A 12,169-nucleotide genomic window follows, 5' to 3' on the forward strand; every position below is an offset into this window, starting at 1 on the left:
TAAGGAGTTCCAATGCTGTCTGACAGCTGGGAATGTCTCTTCAGGTGAGGGATCTGAATTTAAATCGGAGTAACCATCAACAAAAGTGTTTCAAAAGGTTATTAGCTATTTCATTTTGTTTTGGACTTGGGTCAAATACTCTTAACTTCCTAAGGAGCGTTATCATTTGAGGCTAAGTTGTACATTGACAGAATTGCTCGCCTTGGAACAGAGCGAAGACCCTAACCAGTTAATGTGGACAAATATCCTGTCAATGGTTTTTCATGTTTACTGCCATAAGGAGCTGGAAACGCTGTCTTGCTAAGGCCTGCACGGAGGACTCCATAGAATCTTCTCTGTAGAATTGGGTTGTGTTAGGTAGTCAGGCTCATATCGCGCCACATTTATGATGGGCTTCTCTGGAACATCAAAAAGGCTTTTTCCTATTGTGTAGCTATTTGTGGGCAGCCTTGTCATTGCCTAATTTCCCCTTCTCACTCAAACAAAACTTTTATAAAAGAAGGTGGCCTTGCAATTTGTTACCTGCATTTTGTAGAAGCAATTTTAAGAATACACTTAGGAAAACTTAAAAGCACATGAGATCTTCTTTGCTTGAACGTCTAGGCCTTGATGCCGCTTCAGTGCAAAATTTGGAAGTAGGGACAGGCGAAAATTGAAGAGACAGTAAAATAATCTTGTTGGATGTGATGCTATTCCATCATTTGAAATGTTTATGCATCTGTTTTGAGGTACGTGAGTGTGACAATTCGGTGGCAATAAGATGTTATGAATAAAAAAAATAGTATATGAGACGGCATACAGAGGGGAGGGCTTTGCTAATGGTAAGTGGATTCCTCTCCTATGGAGTTCCCCTTCACCCTCAACATTTTCTACCCACTTTGCCTGGGAAAGCTGTCCCTATCACTGTGATCCTTTCAGAGTTTCTGTGGCATGTGCCAAGCTCCTTGATAGGATATTGGGCTGTCTCAGCCTGCACGTGGCAAATAAAACCAAGGCTTAAGATGACCTTGTTTATATAAATGCCATAGAATTATCAGATAACTTTAGGCCCTTATTTGTGTATTTCAAAATTTCACGGTTCCCATGATGCCAATACACGCACTGCCTCAGCTAGTTAGTCCCATGATACCTTACCAGGAAGAAGTAGGCTGGAAGTCGAAAGATGCTGCTTCTCGAAAGAGGAGAGCAGGAATAGTAGTACTGCCTCCTGATCCTAAATACCTCCCTCTCATGTTACTGTGGTGTTCTATGTCCCTTTATAAACTTGCATTGATATGGTATGGTGTTATGTTATGTGTAACACACACACACACACACATACACCCAAGATGGGTGTCCTGGCTCACTTGAAGATGTGGAGGGAGTGGATTGTTGGAGGCCCAGTTTTAGGCTGCAGTAAAAGGTCAGAGTCTGAGACATTATTCGAATTCCAGACTCAAGTCTAAGGCAGACAGACAAACAGTTCTAGAACAAATCGGCTTGTAGCCTAATGGTATGACTGCCAAATTTGACCAGATGGGAAGTAGGAATGACTAACAAGTTTGAGCATGCTCACCTAAAGTTGCAGTGGGTATGTTAATTTAGAAATTTGATTTTGAAAATAGAAGCCCAAATCCATGAATAGTCCCTTTGACAAAGCAAACGAAGTTGAAAAGTGCATATGATGCTTCACAGGGATCCAGAGCGGTGAGTGCAATCCAGGTGACGTGATCGCATTTTCTCAGTCAGAGTAGGAGCTGAGAGACAGGGCTATTGTATGATGGCTTGTATTTGAACACTAGATTTAGTACATTCCCAAAGTACAGTCCAGAAGACAAGAACATGTTTATTAGGAGCTAGAAGTCCTTGGTTTAGAAGACTCTAAATAAAAGGTCTCAAGTAATAATTAAACCTGAATAAAGAAAGAACAGTTCTCGGAAGATTAGCAATCGCTTGATGAAAAAAGATTGAAAGGGTGGAAATGCAAATCTATGACACTGGAATTAAAAGAAGAGTTGTGCCTGTAATTCTTTGGGTCCTTGTGCCATTGAAACGTAGCTGTTGGGTGGTATTGAATGCACCTGCATGATCCATAAGGGAATAATGCTTTCGTTTCTTATCCTGGGCCTGAAGCCTTCCTGATAAGAGTCCAGAATAAGTCAGTGTGAGTCTGAAGCTGCTGTATTATAGCCCTTTTCAAAATGTCAGCCGTGAAGAGTAAGAGCGAGAGAAGCTGAGTGTTCACTAAATCTTGTGGATCTTCAGAAGTTCGCTGACTGCAGTCCTGAGCTTATGTGGTACCAAGCCCTTGGTCAAGAACCAATTAAACCAGTCAATTCCCTATTCGGCGCATTGAACCATGCACAGTTTCTTGAAAAAAGGTAACCTTTGTTGCATGCAAACGATTTTGGAGGAAGCACAACAAAAGCATGCTGTTTCTCAAATGACGCTCGACTTTACTTTTTGTAAATCTTTTTGTAGCCCAGCTGTACAATTACAGTTCTTTCTTTTGCAGGTCAAGGAGACTGGACAGGTCGCCATTGCTGGTGCATATGTGGATCTCAAGTTGGCTGCTCAACTATCCCCCTCTAACGAGCTCTCCGAGGTAGGATAAGCAGCAAAGCACCAGATTGTGACTTCTTTTGCAGAATGTGTAGAGATTACCATTAATATTTTCCATAAAACCAGAGTTGCAGGAGTTATTAAATGAATTAAAGTGGTTAATGCATGACACTGTTGACTGTGTGTACTTGCACTTTCTAATACCGGGTATGTTGACTATCTAACTTGTTTTTTGGAGTATCCTGTTGCCAAATTTGGTAGTGAGAGGTAAGTGGTGGAATAGAAAAGATCTGCAAGTGCGTGCAGGGCTGTATGTCCTGCGCTATAACTCTGGCATTCTGGGTGCATATTATAAAAAGAGCCCCATAGTCAGAAAGGGAGTGTGCGTCTGTTGTTTGAACCACCGGGGCAACTTGGTATTACAGAGGGAATGCAGGCCTGTGCAGCGCCTTCGGTAATATGGATAGTGCTGGTGCAAGGTGTGCACCAGGACAATCACAAGTGTACTTCACTAATTAGCATAGGTACATAGCCCCATGCAAACGAGGGAACCTTTTGCCTTAGCCCCCGCCATACGGCAGAGGCACGAAGGCGAAGAAGCCGTCAGGAGGCTTTACTGATTGTGCGCCACATACAAGGTAGTGCACAGTATGTTTACCCCCCCTGAGATGGCAACATTTGAGGTGGGTCCATGGGTCACAAGGTGCCCCCTTCTCCGCAGGCATCCCCTGCAGGCTGGTGCAGTCACTCACTGCTCGCTTCTGTGGTGGGATCCCTGCCCACCGTTGAATGTGAGGCCCAGTCTCCGTCTTCAGTGAAAGGTAGACAGGTTGCTTTAAACAGCCAGTCTGCTGTTAACAATGGAGTTACCAGTTTGTATCAGCACATATACAGTAATAGGGCTCAGTCACCTGGCCTGCGACTGGTGCATCGAGTATTGAGTGCTCTGTGTTGCAAACCAAAAAACTGCGCCCTACATACACTTCGGGCCCTGAACTTTCTTCCATAATTGATGGAATACGGAGTAACCCATTGGCTCTAAGGCAGAGGTGTCTAGTGTAGATGCTCGCGAGCCCAATCTATGCTAGGTTTTCAGAATACCCACACATTATGTAAAAGTGACCCACTTTGCACATCCCTGCTCTAGGGTATGAGCAATATTGATAACTATTCATTTAATGAGTACTTAGCAGATTGTAGTGCGTGCTTTATCCCAGAAAACCACCATATTTGAGGCCAGTTATGGTTCTCGAGGAGGTCTCTAAATCCGTCATACATAAGCTGATAATAGGAATGCTGGCTTTGCAGTGTGGTTTACGGTATTTGTTAAGAGTCCTTTTGCAGTGGAAGCGAGTAAGTGGCCATATTCATTGTTACATGACAAACAAGTGTCCTATTGGCTGAGTTTTCCAGTGCTATAAAACCAGTCACCCAACTGAGCCGGCGCCGTTCTTTGCAAAGGATTTCCAGCCAGGTTGGAGATGCTTACCTCCTTCATTATTGTCAAACCGTTGATTGTCTTTCAAGATTGCTTTCTACACTACCCTCCAGCCCCTCTGGTGAAAATCGATGTTGGTGACGTTGTTTGTCTGTAGAAATATTTATAACGCCTTGAAGCCTGTATTCAAACCTGACTTTTTACAGTTGCAAATATGCTATTGCAGGCCGTTGCATTTTTGCTTGTTAGTGAGAGAAAGTCTCATTTCTTCACACTTACCCTGGCCCTCATACAAACCGAACACCAATTTGTATGTAGATGCACTGGTGTGTGATAAGCTGTTGAGCTTTCGCCATACCCTTAAAGTCGCTCCCAGCCTGTGTGCCTCGAGAATAAAACGTGACATATGCAAATGTATTCATTGGCAGAAAGCCACGTAGGCTTACCATTTTGCTCAACGTAGTGTCGGCTTTCAATATATTTTGGGAAAGGCCCTATATTGCTGTTTGTAAAATCTATGATTATGCATTCCAAAGATGCACAGTGCATATACACATGACAAATGTATGTTATAATGTTTAATACGCTTTATTAATAATAAAAAGTACATACCATTAAGTAATAATTATACCATGTTAAACATAAGATAAGTGAGAATATCAACAATGGAGAAGAGAAGAAAACTGTTTTGCAATTTTACCTGAATCATAGGGATGGGGAGGGAGGAAAGGGAAATAAGTAAAATATAAATCTGTAACTGAAAATCAAGTACCTATATATATTAGCAGAAAAAAGTGGATAATTAGAGAAACCTAAAGAAAAAATATAATAGGAAAAGATACTGAAGACAAAAGAAGAGAAACTAACAATTTACGGAAGTTTAACATTTCCAGAATGTTTACAGAGTACTTCTTGCAAACATATTTAAATAGTTAGTTAATGACAACCAATATAAATCTCTATTTACATAAGGTTTACATGACGAGGCAAAGACAATATCCAACCTGTGATAATGACAAACCTTAACTGAAATCTTAGTTGAGCACTTCCAATAAAGTGTGATCTGTTGAAAAGCTATGGTCAACATAAGATCAAATAAACCATTTACATGTGGACTTAACCCCACTGTATCTGATAAACTACCTAGAAAAAGTATTATGTTCAACATAGAACAGTGTAAATTAAAAATGATTGAACGTTGGGACCAAACAATTTTCCAAAAGAAACAATGGTAGGGCACACAAAGAGAAGGTGTATACAATACGCAGATGGATGACCAAGTGACCAACAATTTTTATTATTTGTGTGTGAAAAATTAGCATAGATATAGGTGTACAATATAGTCTATGGCATAAAAAGAACTGAGATTGAGTGGTAGATACTCCAAACACATCCCAAATAATTTTCCCAACTAAGTTTTATCTTGGTCTTAATTCGATCAGGAACTGGGGTCAAAATAGGTTTATAAATAATAGATGCTTTTGGAATTAGCGTACGTATTTTAAAAAGTGAATCTTTGGGAAAGACGCAGTTGGAGAGAGTCAATAAAAAAATCCAGAATTAGTTCCATAAGAATTGAATTATTATACCAAAACTAGCGAGGACAACTTAAAATGGCTTGAAATTGAGGAAAAGAACAGGGATTCATGGCATCAGATAAATCCTGGACCCCAAATATCCCTCTTAGTCTCCAAGTTTTCCAATATATAGGCCTGTTACTGATAGTGATAAGATGATTGTACCAAAGTGGAGAATGCAAAAGAGAGTCTCTAGAGAGAGTTTTTGGTTGAGAATGAGGCTTCAGCAGAAAACATGTATGTTTAAATACCGGTAGAGAGGTAATAGTATTGTTTTAAGAAAAGGCGAGAACTTCTTTTACAGAGAATGGTGCGAGTAAAGAATGTTCAATAAGAAGCTATAAAGGTGTGAAAGGGGAAGAATCTGGGAAGAGCCATTTAGAGGCTTTCCTTAAACAAAAGCTTTATGATGAGCCCGAAAATCAGGAAAATTCACACCCCCATCACATTTTGGTTTACTAGATGAGATAAGGACATTCTAGAATTTTTCGTATTCCAGAGAAATTTGGAAAGGAGAGAATCTATTTTTTTTTTTAATATATAAGCGGAATATGAATTGGAATCACAGATAAAGCATACAATATACTGTTTGTGATCATCATTTTGATGTAGTCAAGATAACCCCACCATGAAAAAAAGGCAGATTCTAAAAAGAAAGGAGTTGATCAACTCTAGTGAGTCCTTCTTTCATATTAATTACAGCTGTGTCCGAAATGAAGTTGTTAAACCATGTGCCTGAATATTTTATTTTGGAACTATTCCAAAGGAATCCAGGAGTCTAAAAGGATTGTTTAACACAAGATTTGTTAATGGGGAGAACTTCTGTTTTATGTGAATTAATTTTATACCCTTAAACAGAAGATAATTCAGAGATTTCCTGCATTAAAGGAGGGATAGAAACCTGAAGGATTGAAATATTGTGAATACAAGGCAAAAAGGGTTCAAGAGCAAAAACAAATAAGAGAAGATAAAGGACAACCTTTATGAAATCACTGTTGTAATGGGAAATATTGGGTTATACGTTCAATCACTAGAACAGAGGCTTGAGGGGGTTGTATAAAGCAAAGATATAAGAGAGATAATATTAGGACCAAAGCCGTGCCAGCTAAAAGCTTTAAGTAAAAAAAAAAAGACCAATCCACTCTATAAAATGCTTTTTCACCATCTATAAAAACTGCAGCCAAAGGATAGGAGAGTAAAGGAACCTTATTTAGCACAAGCAATAATAACCAAGAGTTATCTGAGGTTAGCCTACTCTTAACAAATCCACATTGTTCCTTACTAATCAATTCAGATAGCAGAGGTTCAAGCCACAAAGCAAGTTATTTGGCAAAGATTTTATACTTAACATGTACAAGGGAAACAGCGCGATAATTCTTGCACTGTCTAGGATCTCAACCATCTTAATGAATTAGGCATATTGCGGCCTTTTGAAAAGTACCCCCTGCTATACCAGTAAGGTAAAATAATTGAAAGAGATGCAAATGTTTAGGGAGGAGTACATTTGAAAAATGTAAGTAAAATTCCACCGTAAAGCCATCTGGGCCTGGGGCTTTACCTTTTTTGAGAGAAGTTAAGGCCTTACATTGTGTTAAGATCGATAAGTGTGTTTCAAGGGCTGCAAAATTGAGCTATACATGAGAAGGGGAGGAATATATTTACAATAAGTATCAACTAGAGAAGCAGAAGCAGTAGACTCAGGAGTATAAAGATTTTTATAAAATGTCATAAACTCCTCTAAAATATCCTGATCTTTGAAAAGATGTTTACCATCTGATAAGTGATTAGAATCAGTAAATACTCATTCTCTCCAAGACGTGAGATAATTAGCCAAACGTTTACCAACTTTATTATGCCTGTGTAATATCAAGCAATACTACATAATAATATAGATGAAGCATTATCAGTAGTTATTTTATTAAAATCGAGTTTGGCATTAACAGGTTCTTGTAATGGGGAATTGTAGGTTGCAGTGTAAAATTGGTGTTCTAGATGGTTAATATTAACTAAAAGAGCTTTATTTTGATTAAGAAAATGGTGCAGCTCGAAGTCCAAGTGAGGTACGAAGTGCTTTGGGCTGCTTCCCTGCCGGATTTTGGACATTGGATCTCGGTAGCTGAGTGGATTGCTGGGGGACATTGGTACGAGCGGGACTGCGAGTCCCAGGGCTGATTGCGGCGCTCAACCGGCTGCACCTGAGACTCTTCCCGCCCCGCCTCCCAGGACTACCTAACGACTCGCGGCCCCCGCTCCGCCGGAGCTGCTCGAAGTCCAAGTGAGGTACGAAGTGCTTTGGGCTGCTTCCCTGCCGGATTTTGGACATTGGATCTCGGTAGCTGAGTGGATTGCTGGGGGACATTGGTACGAGCAGGACTGCGAGTCCCAGGATTGATTGCGGCGCTCAACCGGCCGCACCTGAGACTCTTCCCGCCCCGCCTCCTCCTATTTAGCTACTCCCACCAACGCGCTAACGGGACGTCGCCGGGCGAAGCCCGGGCCAAGGCCGGGCCCGTTTCAGCCCGTTCCAGACCGATCAAAACCGGACCGGGCCACCCCTCTTGCGTGCCAAATCGGGTGGGACTAAAAACCGTATGTACTGCAAAACTTCCTATTGACCACGTGAGCTTGTGTCCTATTGTCGAGTTAGTGCTAATAGGATGGCCACTCGTGAAAGCAGGAGCAAGGCAGCAAAGGGGGGGAGGGGGGGAAAGTTAACAGGTACTCTTGATAACTTCATCACTAGAGCGAACTCTGTAATAGACCAAGGCATCATTTTGATGAAAAAAAGAGTATCATTGGATTTAGCAGCAGCCAGAAGAATGTCACAGGACCCTGCAATGATTAAAAGATCGTCCCTGGGTCAGATAGCATCTGCCAGAACCCCGGAACATATCGACTGCTCAGTCCCTACTGTATTACTTGCAGACGTGCACCACACTCCTAATTTACATCCCGAGTCATCTACTGTTGCTCAAGTAACAATGCACCAACCGAATGACTCTATAATCCTTCCAGGGTCAGTTGCTGGGGATGAAGATTTAATTGAAACCTTGGAGCGGGAGGGCCAGGAAGATGAGGCCAGCAAAAGACAATTACGTGGGAGACGGGAGGGTGCTATATCAAAACGGAAACGCCTGACCGCGCCTGCACCTGCTCAAGATAATAGCAAAAAAGCAAAAGTTACAAAATCACAAGAGAATAGGGATATAGTAAATAATAAGGGGGAGGCGACAGGAGCAACACGACAGGTAGCACAAAGTGGGAGTAACGAGGCTGATGCTCAAACCATTGTCAATCTAGATATAACAGAAGAAACTCAGGGCCCCTTACTTAGAAACGAGCGGGAAGACAGCAGAGCTGGGTTGATAGATGATGGGTCCACAATCCTGCTAAAGAATATGGGGGAAATTTAAAAAAAACTCCTAAACCCATTGGAAACGAGACTGACACGGATAGAAAACCAGCTATTGGAGGTAGAAAAAAGTATCATAACATTGGCAAGCCTCAGTATAGTTGGCTTACCTTCGAAACCCTCTAAGGGTACTGCACCAATAGTATCAATAGTACCAGTACCTGATAAGACTATACCTGAACCCGCTATCCAGGGTATTAGTCAAAACAGTAATAATGCTATTGTGGAAAAATTAGCAAACCCTGATGCAATAGCCAAAGAAAACCCAGTACAGAATAATAAAGTCTATAAAACCAACCAGCAGAATCAGAAAGGGTATCTGATCGAGAAAAAGCCTAGGGGAGGATACATCAATCTCCCACCAAACATCAGCCCCTATGTAATTGTTCTGACAGGGGTCCCTGAGCTAGGTATCCAATATGAAGAATCCTTTTGGTCACTCAAAAATAAGGTATCCTATTGGTTAAACGAAAATAGGCCCCTTCCTACACATATAAAGAGTAAAATTGTAATGGTACGAAGGGTCCCCTGGATAGGGCCCACAAGAAAAACAGTAAGCGGTGATTGTGTGGTAATCAATTTTGAAGACCCACGAACTGTGCACCACATATGCTTATGGGACTCCCAAGGAGGGAAATCCACAATTGAAACTAGACCTCTCTCGTTTTTTTATCCTCCCAGGATGTGTCCTGGAGGTGGCGGAAGTTGGACTAGGGTCAATTATCATGCTCGGAGTGGGACATGTTATAGGGGCATGATCAATCCAAATCAATGGACAGGGGCACCAACCTATAATAGATTCAGCTGTTTAGATGCAGTTGATTGACTGAAGTTAGCCACGGGCTGTGCATTCAGTATCGAAGGCAAATTACACACGCTGAGCCCCATGCCCAATCATGACCATGGGAAAGGATATAACGAAGTTTCCAGTGCCCTTAGTAGTGTAGGAGAAGCCATGGCAGCTAGTGACCAGGGGATCGGACCACAGGACCCACCAACACACGCATCAGGGCATTTAAACGGTATATTTATACAGGACCCACCAACACACGCATTAGGGAATTTAAACTGTATATTTATGCAGGAAGAGCAAATGGAATCCCTGGAGGGACCGAATCCCTCGGGAGAGCTTCCTATGGGAAATATAATTCCAGACACTAGGACATCAAATTTGGGACTATTACCCACGAGAAGCAGTAATGATGAGACCCTGAAATTAATATCATGGAACGTAGCTGGTGTAACAAAGAACTTGAGGGATCCTGACTGGGCTAAGTACATCGATTCTGCTGATTTTTGCCTTCTACAAGAATCATGGGCACTTGACACGCCACATAGGGTAGGCTACAAGTCTTTTGGAATTGGTGCCATCCCTTCTGCAAGGGGAAGACCATCACGCGGTTTAATCACTTGGGTTAGAGTAACGCTGAGGATTAAGGTAGAAATTATAGACACTAGCTCATTGGATATATTGGCACTAAAAATCACAACCAGTGAGGGCAAATCACTTTATCTAATTAATGTCTATAATAGACCTGCTCCTGCACATAAGGAATCACTAACCCTGACAAAGCTGGATTCCTTTTTAAGTAGAATAGTTGATAAAGAAGCGGCCATTATAGCTGGTGATCTAAATTGTAAATACGAACCAATCCCAGGGCTGAGTGATGTTTTCGATGAAGAAGACCAGGCAAATAACATTCCCCTGCTGGATAATAATGATCCTGTATATTGTACAGCTCTGGCAGTTCAATTCGTGAAGTTGTCCGCGGAACATGGTCTCAGGGCCTGTAATGGTCGTCTTCCATCAGATACGATCAAAAAAACAACATTTCATTGGAACAGTTGCAAAAGCAACTTAGATTTTGTAATTGTTTCATTGGCCATTTGGCACCACATGATTGACCTAGAGGTGAAGGACAGGATAGAGAGTGACCATTGTCCTTTGGAACTTCAGCTAGAAGCATGTTTAGTAATAGGGGCTGGGAGTGTAAAGATAACTGATGAGATTCTTGTTAGTAACAATAGACGAGCTTTAAAGTGGTCCCATATATTGGAACATGGTGATATTCTTGCTGAAATTTATTTACAACTTGCAAGCTCATTGTCGACCTTTATAAGTTCACCATCTCAGGCAGCTAACCCTGGCCGCTTTATTGCTCTTCACAATGAGCTCTTTAATACCTTGAAACTCCTTGTCACAAAATTACCAAAAAAGAGCCACTAGAAATCGCAAAATCTGTTTCATTATAAAACTTGGTATGATAAAACATGTAGTCAGCACAAAGCAAGTCTCCTACTAGCGATTAAAACCAATTCCTTCGACCAGGTTAGGTTGGCAAGGAAAGCATACAAGAAGGTGCAGGTTGCTTCAAGGAAAGCTTGGGAGGAGAAAAAATGGGCGGACATGCTGGTAGCTGTAAAGGCCAAAGACAATATAGGCTACTGGAGGTTAGTTGCTAATGGGAACCATGAAGGGAGAATTGTTAAAGATGTTTACCTTGACGAAGCGACGTGGGTTAATCACTTTACTACTCTCTACAAGAAATATGATGATACCTCCATTGTAACCAGCGAGGAGGTTTTACAGTTTATACCTTCTGGCGCTAGCATGGATTTTACTTTAGAGGAAACTGAGGCAGCAATCAATTCTGTGAAAAATGGTAAAGCACCTGGCTTAGACAAAATCCCGGGGGACCTCTACAAGCATGACTTAAAGGTCTGGGTACCTTACATTAATCATTTGTGTAACACGCTGTCCTGTAGTGTAGATTTCCCTGAAAGCTGGAGGGGAGCTGAGATTGTTTTAATTTTTAAAAAGGGTGATCGGTCGGAACCCTCTAACAACCGAACAATTAGCCTAATGGATATTCTTCAGAAAATCTATTCTAGGCATATTTTAACTCGTGTTAACTTGTGGTTGGAAGATAACTCGGTCCTCACAAAGTTCCAAGCTGGGTTTAGGAACAAAGTGAGCCCATTGACCAAGTTTTTAGACTTTGCTGCCTTTATTGGAAATATGTTCAGATCAAAAAGGGACATTTATATGTCACCTTTGTCGACCTCAGGGCAGCCTTCGATCTAGTGCCACAAGATCTTTTATGGAGGTCACTTCATAAGGCAGGGCTTCCCAACTGTCTGTTGGCTCAGATAATTGGGTTACATGCCAAGAATTTCGTCAAAGTAAGATGGGGCCCAAAT

At 41.5% G+C, this 12,169-nt stretch overlaps 1 protein-coding gene across 1 annotated transcript in view; it reads left to right on the forward strand.

Annotated features, from left to right (window-relative positions):
* Positions 1 to 12,169, forward strand: part of HSD17B4 (hydroxysteroid 17-beta dehydrogenase 4) — an 883,985-nt gene that overhangs the window by 752,136 nt on the left and 119,680 nt on the right. The window contains exon 21 of the mRNA XM_086961070.1: positions 2,495 to 2,584. Within this exon, the coding sequence (XP_086817196.1) occupies positions 2,495 to 2,584 (90 nt within the window). The remainder of the gene's footprint in view (positions 1 to 2,494; positions 2,585 to 12,169) is intronic.

The sequence above is a fragment of the Lissotriton vulgaris genome, chromosome 3_1 (genome assembly GCF_964263255.1).
Source record: "Lissotriton vulgaris chromosome 3_1, aLisVul1.2, whole genome shotgun sequence".
NCBI lineage: Eukaryota > Metazoa > Chordata > Amphibia > Caudata > Salamandridae > Lissotriton > Lissotriton vulgaris.